Raw genomic sequence first — 13,532 nt, 5'->3', positions numbered from 1 at the left:
GGATAGAGCCATTTTCCTGATCTAACAAGAATGGTAAACACGGGAGGTCAGGCAGGAAATCTGAACTCACTGAGCACCTTGGGACTGAACCCGGGGTTCCATGCCTGGAATAACTATTTGTGTGGACCAGGACATTGATTGGAGGGCAGGTGCCAGGGGAGAAGGGAGAAAGTGACAGCCCACATATTCTGATTCAAGTGGAGCCCTGGACATAAACCAGAATCCAGTCATGACCTGCTAGAAACCTTGACCCAGTGTTTATTATGGTTTCTTAGGAAAAGGTTAGGAAACAAATTTGTTTGCATGACACATGAATATAAGATTGCTCAGGGGTCCAAGGTTAGAAACATTGGCAAATCCCATCCAAAGTACTGACCTTGGGAAATCCACACTTAGAATTCAAGGAGCTAAAACGGGACATTGTATTTCAAATCCTGGTTACTGTTTAGATTGTGATTGCAAAACTGCTCAAACTGGCTTTACAGAGAGAATGCTGTAAGCAGCCCCATCCTTGTAGCTCTACATCCTGACCCATCCTGGGCCTTGTTCCTCACAGAATGGATCTGCTCCTATCCCTCGTGCTCTGCACGCTGGCGGCATGCTGCTGGGCTACATCTGTACCCATGCCAGTCCTCCCCTTACCTGTCCTCTCCCGTGACTGCAATAACTCGGGTATTCTGGAAGTCGCAGGCTTTGCCCTGCAGGACATTAACAGAGACCGAAAGGATGGCTATGTACTGAGCCTCAACCGAGTGAGCGATGTCCGTGAACACAGACAGGCAAGTAATGGTCCCCTATCCAGGACAGGTGCTTGCTGAAGTTGAGGAGGCCAACCAGGGGATGGGAACCCAAAGACACATGTTGGCAGGTGCTTTCCAAATCGGAAACCCTGCTAAGAACGTTCCTCTATTCTCTGCCAGGGTGTTCTATGTGTTTTTACTGGTTTTGTGATAATAGTTCTCCTACTCTGACACTTGTCTAGTATCCCACAGGTTATCAAAAATCTTCACAAACATCACAGAGTTTGGCTTTGTCATAAAAGAGAGACTTTTTGGCCAGTCTTTAAGGGTTTCTGCTTCATGTGGGATGCGACGCATTTCTCAACCCCCTTCCACAGGTTGCTATGGGATCTCTGTTCTATCTCACACTGGATGTGTTAGAGACTGACTGCCATGTACTCAGCAGGAAGCCGTGGAAGGACTGTGGGGTGAGGCACCTACATGAATCGGTAAGTGCTTATGTCTAGGTGCTCCAGAAAAGCTAGGTGTGTTCTGGGTTGGGTGAGGATTGCTCAATATGTGCCATTTCTTTAATGTCCTTCATTATAATCTCGGCCCAGGTGGTTATTCCAATGCTGTAGATCAGAGTTTAATCAAAGGAGTTTCTGAGAGTCGCACTGGGAGTCATAACCCCAGAAGTGAAAAGTTGCTCCCAAATTATTTCCTACCTTTAAGACCCTCTTGTAGGCTCTGAGCTAGTGTTTGAATTATAAGGAAAAAAAGATTTGAGATGTAATGCTCTTGTTGTGTATCTAAGGAGGACTGTAGAAGCAATGGAGGGAGAGCTGCTTTATTGGTTTTATTTTGCCTTATTTTGTTTCAGTGAACACTGATATGAGATGCGAGGCTGGGGAGAAGGTAGGCTTACAGTATGGGAGCTCCCAGAGGTGCCATGGAAGGATTTCCTGGAATCATAGAACCTAAGGGGCCTCAGCATTCAACCTTTTAAAGGCAACTATTAAAGAAGCTTGAAAATAACCTAGCTTTCTTTTGCATCGCAATTATCCTGAGGTTATTTCCATTAATTGATATGCAACTTTATATTTTGAGTGCAGGACTATGTTTAGAAGTAAAGTATTTGATTAAGATATCTTTTCTAATCATTTAACTGAATTTGTCAAATTGCACCTATCTAGTTTTGAAGAGCAAAGAATGTTCTTACCCTGTTGTGAATTATATTTGTTAAGGTGATACTAGCTGCTATAATACATACCCTAAAAAGTGTATACTAATTCCAACGTGGTAGAAGTTTATTTCTCACTCATGTAAAGTTCAAAAGAGAAATTCCAATCAAGAGGGGGCTTTCTTCCAGGAGTGACTTACAGACCCAATTCCTTCCATGCTGTGGTTCTAGACTCTGTCCCCTTCAAGCCGTGGTGTCTATGACCTCCGTGCTCATCTGCATCAGGCTATGGAAAGAGAAAAAGCATGGTAGACAGGTGACATGTGGGAGAACTTCATGGGCCACATGGAAATGGTTCCAATCACTTCTCACATTCCTGTGGTTGCAATTCAATTATACACAGTCACATCTGATCTGGAAGGAGGCTGGGAAATGTAGACTAGCTGGGTCTCAGAAGAAAGTTGAACTGTTTAATTTGTTTGCAATTTCTCACACCCCAAACTTGCCAAAATTGGCCTTAGCTTTTCATTATTTAAAAATAAAATGTCTAGTCTAACTTCGGGGGTATTTTTAAAAGCCAGAGTTGGTTCCATCCTTTCATAAAATGTGTGTTTCTTCCAGGTTTATGGTCAATGCAAAGCACTATTTTATGTTAATAAGCCAGGAAGAGTTCTCTATCTACCTGCTTACAATTGTACTCTTCGCCCAGGTAAGAAGGCACTCTGATTTTGTTCCTTTTAATAAAAGATGGGAAAAGAGCATTAAATAGGGCTATGCCTAGAGTATGCAGTGTTCTCCCATCCTATTCATACCAAGGCCATGTTCTTATATCTAGTATTTGCCTCTTCTGTGAAGTTTAACTTGCACCATTCCTTTTCCCCACAAGGAATCTCCTTAAATCACTGCTTAAATCATTTATGATAGAGGGCTGCATTAAATCCTAAATTTTCAGTCTGATAGAAATGGCTTAATCTCTGGTCCCTAGGCTCCCTTTCTAGCTCTCTCTAACATTATTTTCCTGACTATACCAACACTCCACTTCCTACAACTGGATGGATACTTCACTATTTTCCAGACACACGTTGCACTTTCCAATCTCCACATCTACTTGTGTGCCTCCTTCTCCACTGAGAATGCCCTCACCTGACACCCTCTGCCCTTAGAACTTACATTCCTTGAGGACCCCCCAATGTTGCTGTTTCTACCATGTTCTCTATTCCAGAAAGGAAAGGTGCTCTCCTGTGCTCATCCCTATAAAGCTTAAGCCTAACCACTCATGGAACAACAGAGACAATATGCTGCCTTGATTTGGGTCTCCTATCTTATATCATGTAGAACATATATTCCTTCCTCCCTGTCAAAAGCCCTCCCTCCGTTCCTATTAAGTGTAAGGAGGCCATAGTATTGTTGAATAAGTGAACTAAGAATGCGCTGAAACTAATGACACTTCAAATATGCACATGTATTTGTTCTGGATCCTTCTTTGGAAAGCAAGCATCCAAGGCATGGGGAAACAGGATATGGCTACTTGTCAAACTGTTATGTGCATGTGACTCCCCTAGTGGAACTTGTTCAAGTGCAGATTCTGAATCTAGAGGTGTGGGGTTTGGCCTAAAAGTCTGCATATCTAATAAGCTTCAGGAGATAACAATGCTTTGGGAGATAAAGCAACAGAGCAAGTATTTTATTAGCCACAGTTTAAGCTTCCTGGTTGTGAAGATGAGTCTTACTTAAAAAAATCAGAGAACAACCAACAAGATAGACTGGGATTGTTGTTAGTGGTACCAGAGGTATAGAAGGTCAGGAAGTGACCCTTGGGGGCAACGGTGCAGGAGTGACAACCTATGGAAACTGCCTCATGATATGCCCAAATTCGTGCAAATAGACATGCAGTTGATCAAAACAATGCATTTGCTCTATAAAAAGAACTTCTGGAAATGCTCCCTGGCCTGACGTTCACACAAGTTTTGCCACCCCCAGCTCCTCCCAATCAGAAATTCTCACTATATATTTGGCATAATTATTCTATCCAGTAACACAGTGATTTGACCGGTATTTGTTTTCTGGCTGTCTTATATGGTGTGCAATGACCTTCCATAGGTCATTCACACATCTGTTCACTCAACAAGCATTTGCTAAGCACTTATAATGCAAAAGGTGTTGGGAGCTAAAAGATGAATAAGACACGACACTAATGAAATCCCAACATTTTAAGACATTCAGTCTGCCTGACAGAGGCAATGATGGTGAAAAGTATTGAGCTAACTGGGAAAAAGTTTTTATATCAATATAAACACACATATTATGTATTTTTGAGCAAAATTCCTCAGGTAAATAACTTTGTGTGAGGTATAACAAAAATCTTGCTTTTTTGGAATATGAAAATAGTACACACTCACTGCAGAAAGCTTGCTGCTGACAGTTTTCTTTCCAGATAATGCCTTTTTCACTCCATCCTTGCTGAAATGATTTTTTTAAAAAATTTCTGCCTCTGCTGTGGTCATATGATTTATGGGATTAAAAATCATTAAGGAGTTTTATTTTTAAACTTCTCTCTTTGGTGTCAACAGTTTCTCGAAGAAAGATTCACAATATGTGCCCTGATTGCCCCAGCCCCAGAGCCACTGACTTGTCAGATCCCAGGGTTCTAGAAGCTGCCCTGGAATCTCTTGCAAAATACAACAATGAGAGCACCTCAAAGCAGTATTCTCTCGTCCAAGTCACCAGGGCTTCTAGTCAGGTGAGGCTGGAGTGTCGTTACACCAACAATGTGTCTCATAACCGTTACTGTCAATTCCTAAGCTGAGAGGAGTTTTGATTCCAGCTGAAAAGCCTTTTCTTTGTTCCCTACTCGGGTAGACCTCATGTACGTTCAATCATGTTTCAGTTTCTGAGTTATGCCATGGGATTTCCATCAGAGTTGTGGGACTCCATTTTACTTCATTGGCCTTAAGGTGAGAAGGGAAATAGACTCATAGTCTCCTTGGTTATTCTACTTAGGTTCACTATTTGCTGCTACAGTCTCATATTTGATTGACCATGGATCATTTAGCAAGCCAATTTCTGCTTCATCTTAAGGTGTGGAGTAGATTACAGAGGTTTACAGATTAGGGAAAATGGAGGCTCACTTTTATTTGGATTATGTTGAATCTATTTATATAGAGAAAGACTAAGCTAAAAACAAATCTGCAGGAGAAAAAAGCAGCTCACCCAAGGGAAGGTTTTTAGAGCTCTTTCAAATCCTTAAGAAGGGAAGAAAAGTATGATGATTATATTTTTAAATAACAGAATCACGATATATGCTTTGATCTTGGGGGAGTACAAGGACAGCAGGAGACCTGTGTTGACAATGACTCTGAGGACGTTTGGTTCTCGAAAATAAAATGCTGTCAAACCTGAATCATTTCTCCACATGGTAAGATTTAATTTTTATTTCTCAACTTCCCTCTCATACCAGTGGGTGTATGGCCCGGCCTACTTCGTGGAATACTTAATCAAAGAGTCACCGTGTACCAAATCCCAGGTCAGCAGCTGCACACTTCAGCCCCCTGACTCTGAGGTAAGTATTCCTGAATGTCTTCATAATTTAAGATTTGTGTTCACGAGTCATCTATACATACTTATGATCATAAATTATTACATGAGGTGTTATAACGCATGAGATGCTTTTCTTCCCCTCAAGGAACAACTAAGTAGAGATTGTGTTGGCTCAGATGCAATAATAAAGGATTTTATTTTATTGTAATTGCAATTTTCATCAGCAATATGATGCCTTCACACACACAAAAAAATTGATCATAGGGCACTATAAAACACAGATTTTCTCAGTGGTTTGTGATAGTCCTGCTTCTATCTAAATAAATCCAGTTATATTTGGAATACAGCATGGTGTTCCATTCCTTGGACCACTCTGTAAGAAGGAAAAGAAGTCAAATAGGGTTTCTTTCAAAGAATGTGGCCAAGATAGGCAGGGCACCTTGAAACCATCTGAAACATACCTGGTGGGAAATGTTGATTGACACGATGTGTTATAGCACAATTGGGTAAAATGAGTCAAAAGGCTTTTTCCTCCTTATTTACTTATACTAACAACTTTATTACGATATAATTTACACATCATAAAATTCACCCTTTAAGGTATATTCACAGAGTTGTGCCACTATCACTACTATCTAATATTAAAATATTTTCATCATCCCATAAAGAAATCCCATATCCATTAGCAACTGTTTCCTTTACCCCTTACCCAAGCCCCTGGAGATTGCTTGGCTACTTGTTATCTCTATGACTTAGTCTTTTTCTGAACATTTTGTATAATGGAATCATGTTGTGTATGACCTTTTGTGTCTGCTTTTTTCACTTAACATAATGTTTTCAAGGTTTATCTGTGTTGTAGCATGTATCAGCACTTCATCCCTTTTAATGGCCAAATAACATTTCATTGCATGGATGCACCATGTACTGTTTATTCATTCATTAGTCTATGGATATTTGGGTTGCTTCCCCATTTGAGCTGTTATCAGTAATGGTGCTATGAGCATTTGTATACAAGTTTTCACGCATACTATGTTTTGTTTCTCCTGAGTATGTAGTTTGAAGTGGGATTGCTGGGTCACACTTTGGGTTTCACCTTTTGACTAACTGCTGAACTGTTTTCCAAGGTGACTGCACCAGTTTCACAATCCCATCTGCAATGTAATGAGGGATTCAATTTCTCCATATATTTGCTCATACTAATCATTACCTGTCTTTTTTATTGTAGCTATCTTACTGAGTATGAAGTGATATCTCATTTTGGTTGTTACTTGCATTTTCCTCATGGCTAATAATATTAAGCATCTTTTAATGTACTTATTGGCCATTATTATATATATGTTCCTTGGACATTTCTCCAATTTAAAATTGGATTCTTTATTTTCTTACTGATGAATTGTAAGAGTTTTTTTCTGAGTTAATGAGATAATCATGAGGTTTTTTTCTCCTTTAATCTATCATTATTGTATGTAACAATGACTATTGTATGTTAAAACAATTTTACACTCAAGGGATGAATTCCAATTGATCATGATATTTAATCCTTTTTATGTTTTGCTAAATACAGTTTGCAAGTAATTTTTTTACAAGATTTTCCACTTATAAGCATAAGAGTATTAATCTCTAGTTTCCTTGGATTGTCTCTGCCTGATTTTCATGGGTTTAACATTAGCCTCACAGAACGAGTTGGGAAAAATTCCATCTTCTATTTTATTTTGAAAGAGTTTGTTAAGGATTGGTGTTCAGTCTTCTTTAAATGTTTGGTAGAATTCACCAGTGGGCCTGAGCATTTCTTTGTGAGAAGTTTGGGGCTTTTTTTCTTTACTATTATTAATAATTCAACCTCTTTACTTGTTAGAGGTCTATTCAGATTTTCTATTTCTTCTTGAGTAACTTTTGGTAGTTTGTGTCTTCCCAGGAATCTGTGTATTTCATCCAAGTTAACCTAATTTCTCAGCACATAGGAAGAAAATGTTCATAGTATTCCCTTATTTCTCAAAGATTGGAAGTAATGTTCCCTCTTTAATTCCAGAGTTAGTAATATGAGTTATTTTTCTTGGTCATTCTACCTGAAGTTTTATCAATTTTGTTGATCTTTTCAAATAATCAACCTTCAGTTTTATTTTTCTGGGTTTTTTAAATCATCTAGTTCATTTATTTTCTCTCTGTTCTTTATTATGGCCTTCTTTTTGATTGCTTTGGGATGAGTTCTTTTTTTCCCCTAGGTTATGTAAACAATTTGCTATCCTTTTTTTTTCTTTTAAAGGTTTTATTTATTTGAGAGAGAGTGTGTGTGAGTGAGAGAGAGCACAAGCAGGGGGAGGGGAAGGAGGAGAAGGAGAAGCAGACTCCCCACTGCAGGGAGCCCTAATTTGGAGCTCGATCCCAGAATCCTGGGATCACTACCTGAGCCAAAAGCAGATGCTTAACTGACTGAGTCACCTAGGTGCCCCCCCCCCCTCTTTTTCTCCTTTAACAATAGTATTTACATCTACAGATTTCCTTCTAAGCAATGTTTTAGCTGCATCTCATAAGTTGTGCATGTTTTGTTTTGGTTTCCATTCATCTCAAAATATTTTCTAATTTTCTTTGTGATTTTTTTCTTTGACCAATTGGTTATATAGGCATATGTCATCTAATATTTGCATCTAATATTCCCCATTTTTTTCCCTTATCCATTTCTAATTTCATTCTATTGTGATTGGACAATATGTTCCATATTATCTCAATTCTTTTAAATTTATTGAAGTTTGTTTTATAATTTAACATAATGTTCTATGCACACTTGAGAAGATTGTGTATTCTACTGTCTTTAGGTGAAGTGTTCTGTAATGATTCATTTATAGTGTTAAGTCTTGTATTTCCTTGATGTTCTGCATAGTCGTTCTAACCATTACTGAAAGTGAGGCTTCCATCTATTATTGTTGACTTGTCTTTATTTTCCTCAAATTCTGTCAGTTTTGCTTATGTTCTTTGGGGCTCTGTTGTTAAGTACATATATATTTATAGTTGTTGTGTCTTCCTAATAAATTGAACTTTTTATCATTATAAAGTGTTTTCCTTGTTTCTACTAACAATTTTGTCTTAAAGACAACTTTGTTTCATATCTGTTTCATTGCAGCTCTCTTTTGGTTATGTGTATATAAATGTATATATAAATATATAATATTTTTACTTTTAGCCTCTGTGTGTCTTTGGATCTAAAGTGTGTGTCTCAAAAACCTTGTATAATTAGTCAAGTGAATTTTCTCAAGGAATAATTGGGAAAACATTTTCATCCTATTCTGTAGGATCACTCCTCACTTCTCAATAACATCTTGGGCAGATCCATAGCTTTCTGGTCATTTTCAATAATAAGCTCAACTTCACTTAGGCAATTAAGATTCACTTGCAGGTCTGAAAAAATTATACTCAATCAATTCTGAAACAACACTTCTATCTTATATCCAATGCAAAGCTTTTCTTTCTCTCTGTAGCTTCAGCCTGACTCAGAGCTTAGGACCTGCTGTGAGAAAGGAAGTCAATGTCTATTCTTTCATTTTTTTTCTCCCCCTTCTGTAATTTTTTGTTTAATTCTGGCTCTTCCAAGTTCCAAGAAGAATGAGAGAGGGGAAGAGTGAACAGTACAAAGTCTTTTTTATATAACTGCAGTTGTAGTTTTCTCTTGGTCTACACTAGCCCTTCATAAGACAGGTTCCAGTACTGGTTCTCTAGAGTAATACCGGTGTGGATTCATCCAGAGATCCTTTCCTGGCAGTATGATGTATTCTCTAGTTGACTCCTTGGAGCCACTCCTCCTCAGATTCAGCCCTCACAGATTTTTACTATCATATGCCCCTTGTCTGGAAGATTGTCCCTTCAGTAGATACTTTCAAAAAAGACCTACCAATGGCATTTGCTTGTCCCATGGAATTCACACATTTTTACTCTTCCAAACTGTTGAAACAGTCTTCCCTTTCCTGCCCCTTCTCCTTACCCTACCATAGTAGGCTGCTTTAGCCAAGATCCTGTTTTTAGAATGCTCTGAAAGAAAAGCTAATATCAATCTTCATAGCCCATATGTCCTCACACTTCACATGTTAAGCATGACCACAAACTCCCTCTTTGTGGTTCACTCTAGATTCATCAGGAACTAGAGTAGCTCAGCAAATCCTACTCAGAATAGGAGTAGACAGGCTCTACTTGGTACAGGTAACTGCAGTGTCTCCAGAAGGTTCTCTTAAAGAGTGTCTCCTGTATGATTTGCTGATGAATTGGAGAAGGAAAGAGGCTAAAGCACAATTCTCCAAGGACTTTCTACATTAATGAATTTTCCCATCCTAAGGAATTTCTAATCTTTTCTTTCTATAGTCTGGACATGGGTGGTCAAGTAATATTCAGGCAATCCATTTAGACACATTTTAGTAAATTCCATGTGAATATTCTTAAGAGTTCTTCTTTAGAAATTGAGGAAACATTTTATTACAACATTCTATTTGTACTTGAATATACGTATACTCTATGACTCTAAAATTCCTCTTCTAGGAATTTACTCTGAGAAAGTAACTAAGAACTTATTAAATAATGCAGAGGAATATTAGCTAGTGATTATAAAGAAGATCACAGAAAACTATTTAATGCCATTAAAGGATTTTCACAATATATTATTAAGTGACAAGAGAGAGTTATAAAATAATATATGTAACAACCCTATTTATCTAGAAGAAAAATATATATGCATAGGAAAAAGGGTTACAGGAAAAGAAATCAAATCATTGTGGGAAACAGGTATCTTTCATGCAGTTACAGGTCTTTTTGTTTATTCATATTCTAAATAAGTATTTCTTTTTGTTTTATTTCTTTTTGTTTATTCATATTCTAAATAAGTATTTATTATATTTATATTAAGAAAAAACTTACTTTATGTCTAAATAAAGAGATATTGATGGAGCTGAGAAGGATTTTGTCTAAGGAAACACAGGTGGAATATACATAAAAGGCACTACTATGTGAGCGATGAGAACAGGTTTCTTTTATTTCTTTTTGTTTATTCATATTCTAAATAAGTATTTATTATATTTATATTAAGAAAAAAATTACTTTATGTCTGAATAAAGAGATATTGATGGAGCTGAGAAGGATTTTGTCTAAGGAAACACAGGTGGAATATATATAAAAGGCACTACTATGTGAGAGATGAGAACAGGTTTTCAAAATGACCCAAGGATAGAAGTAAGGCCAAGAGGTAGATGTTCTGTAGAGACAGATTTCTGCTCAATACAAAGAATTTTCTAACGGTTTGTCCTCAAGAAATCCTGGGTTTAGAAACACCTGGGTGGCTCAGTCGGTTAAGCATCTTACTCTTGATCTCGCTCAGGTCTTGATCTCAGGGTCATGAGTCGAAGCCTCTCATGCTTAGCATGGAGCCTACTTTTTACAAAAAGGAAAGGGGGTGGTGCCTGAGTGGCTGAGCTGGTTAAGCACCCAACTCTTGATCTCTGCTCAGGTCTTGATTTCATAGTCATCAGTGGAGCCTACTTAAAAAAAATAAAATAAATTTAAAAAATAATTCCTGAGTTTCATATCATTGGAGGATATTTAGCCTAGTTTGGGTGATTATTTGGTAAAAATGATCTAGAGAGAACTGACTCAGAGCCTGCCCATAACATGGTAGGAACATAAAAATGTCGATTGGCTGTGTGTCTACAAAAGCAGAAAGCAAGTTGATTTCTATATATAATCATTGATAATCATTAATACTCACAGGACACTGTGTTTTCTCTTTCTTTAGCCTGTTGGTATTTGCAAAGGTTCTCTGGGTCAAAGAGGATTAGAAAAGTTTGTCTCCGTGACTTGTCACTTCTTTGAACCACAGGTATTTTTCAATCTAATTGTTTGTCTTCTTGTGAAGAAGAGAACAGATAAGCTAAATTCTAACTGCCCCCACCCCACCCTCTCCTTTTTATTTCCTAAAATCCATGATCATCACTTTATTCAGCCTGGCCCAAGGTCATACCCACATCATGGCAGGTTAAAGACCAGTCAGTCATACTTTGTTTACTATGAGGCAGAGAACTATAGTTGAGAGGGTGATTGAGACAGGCCACCCTGTCCCAGTGTGACTCTGGGAACATTCTTCCTTCTCTGAGTCTTGGTTGCCTTGTCTGTAGAATGGGATTGCAACATCTACCTGGTTCAGATCCCTGTGGGAAACAAAGAGAGGAACTGGATGAAGGGCCCTGTATTGGGCCTGGCAATGAATAAGCAATCAATAAAAGTAGCTGTGGCTGCACTACTGCAAACAGGGTGACAGTTCCCCGGGGGACTTGAAAGAAGCCATTTAACCTCTCCAAACCACTGTTCAGCTCTGAATTTGTAAGACTTGCAGTCAAGCTTCTGTTGTCTGGTTTTGCTTCTTAACCCTTTAACCAGAGGTTCATCCCTCTAGTTGGTCTCCCTTTGAAACATTCCTTCGGAAAGTCCCAGAACAGCTTAGCTTGGTAGTTGCCATGGCAGGCAGAAGTTTTTCCTGGGAATGTTCCCTATTTGAAAATGTTCATATTTCAGGTTCCTGCACCTGGAGAGGAAAATGCTTCTGCTAGCCGGGGACCTGTGGACCTCCCTGGGGTGGGAGAGTCCCAGCAGAAAAACACAGCTCCTACCAACTCACCCTCCAAAGCTGTGCCTAAGGGATCTGTCCAATATCTCCCTGACTTGGATGATGAGAAGAAGCCTGAGGGTGCTCAGGAAAACAGCCCTGTCGAGGCCTTCCCTGTGAAGCTAGATCTCACCACAGATCCTCAGGGAGAAAGCCTGGATGTTTCCTTCCTTTTCCTGGGACCTATGGAGCGGAAGCTGGTTGTCCTGCCTTTCCCCAACAAAGAACAACGCTCTGCTGAGTGCCCAGGACCAGCGCAGCAGGGCAACCTTCTTATTCTCCCACCATGAGAACCACATAGAGGATTCCATGGGGGTACAGTGCCTTGTGGGAGAAGGGAGGTGCTGGAGAATGGGGACAGGGAGACAGAGAACTCAAATGTAGAAAGTGACTAATAAAGTGTATCATTTGACTCTTTGTGGTCTCATCATGTTATCTGGAAGTGTAAATAATGAGAGTACACCGTCAACTTATACACACGGCTGCATCTCTTCTGAACCATCCAAGGCCTCACACACCATGGACAGATGCCTCTCTGCCTCTCCTGTCTTCAGCCTCTCCCTCTGTAATCTTACTGCCTGTTAGCTAAGTCTCTGACATAGGGCCTGCCATATTCAGAAATGTCCTCTTCTTTCTGGGCAAAAGCACATTGTGAGTCTTTTGATAAAAATGAGATGAAAATGGAAGGATATCAAGAAACTGGGGAGACACCTGGGTGGCTCAGCGGTTGAGCGTCTGCCTTTGGCTCAGGGCATTATCCTGGATTCCTGGGTTCAAGTCCCACTTTAGGTTCCTTACATGGAACCTGCTTCTCCTTCTCTCTGTGTCTCTGCTTCTCTTTCTCTGTCTCTCATGAATAAACAAAATCTTAAAAAAAAAAAAAAAAAAGAAACTAGGATTCATTGGAGTGTCATTCTACATATATTCCATAATTATTTCAACAGCAAGTATTGGTCAAGTATTATTTGCACAGCCTTCAACCTACAGGTGGAATTTTGTTTTTTTTTATGGCCTGTATGAATAGTCTCCGAGCCCCAGAACTTGATAAACTCATCTGTCAATAGGAGTAGTTGGAAGCGACAGGTGCCTGTGGCCTGCAATTGAGCCTGGGGAGAACCAAACAATGTTCCAAGTTGGAGAGCTTTTTGACACCTATAATAGTTTTGTTTAGAATAGAAATTAAGGTTCTGGTGACATTCATTCCCAATGTTTTCACTTAATAATATATATGTATATAATACAGTATATTATGTGTGTATATATTTATCCAAATATATGTAATAGCTGCATATACATATACACACATATCTTTGGAAATCTGACAAGTGTTAGGGGTTGAATTGTTTCCCCAAAATTCATATACTGAAGTCCTAACCCCCAGTACCTCAGAATCTGGTTGCATTTGCATATAGGTCTTTAAAAATGTAATTAAGTTAGAATGAGATCATTAGCGTGGGCC

The 13,532-nt window shown here is 38.9% G+C and overlaps 1 protein-coding gene across 1 annotated transcript; it reads left to right on the top strand.

Moving 5' to 3' along the window:
* Positions 1–342: 342 nt before the first annotated feature.
* On the top strand, positions 343–12,490 carry FETUB (fetuin B). Its single transcript, XM_026007167.2, has 7 exons — positions 343–779; positions 1,118–1,228; positions 2,524–2,611; positions 4,473–4,642; positions 5,360–5,461; positions 11,207–11,290; positions 11,983–12,490. The coding sequence occupies exons 1-7, from the start codon at positions 558–560 to the stop codon at positions 12,361–12,363; spliced, it is 1,158 nt and encodes a 385-aa protein (XP_025862952.2). The 5' UTR covers positions 343–557; the 3' UTR covers positions 12,364–12,490.
* Positions 12,491–13,532: the final 1,042 nt, after the last annotated feature.

Source organism: Vulpes vulpes, chromosome 3 (assembly GCF_048418805.1).
Source record: "Vulpes vulpes isolate BD-2025 chromosome 3, VulVul3, whole genome shotgun sequence".
In the NCBI taxonomy this organism is placed as follows: Eukaryota; Metazoa; Chordata; class Mammalia; order Carnivora; family Canidae; genus Vulpes; species Vulpes vulpes.
This window is presented reverse-complemented; position numbering and strand designations above follow the sequence as displayed.

What these genes read in the sequence shown, in the direction of transcription:
- FETUB (XM_026007167.2), top strand. Translation starts at nt 558, where the DNA reads ATGGATCTGCTCCTATCCCTCGTGCTCTGCACGCTGGCGGCATGCTGC. An exon ending in CAATTGTACTCTTCGCCCAG is followed by an intron (nt 2,612 to 4,472) that starts GTAAGAAGGCAC and finishes TGGTGTCAACAG; the next exon opens with TTTCTCGAAGAAAGATTCAC. An exon ending in TCACCAGGGCTTCTAGTCAG is followed by an intron (nt 4,643 to 5,359) that starts GTGAGGCTGGAG and finishes CTCTCATACCAG; the next exon opens with TGGGTGTATGGCCCGGCCTA.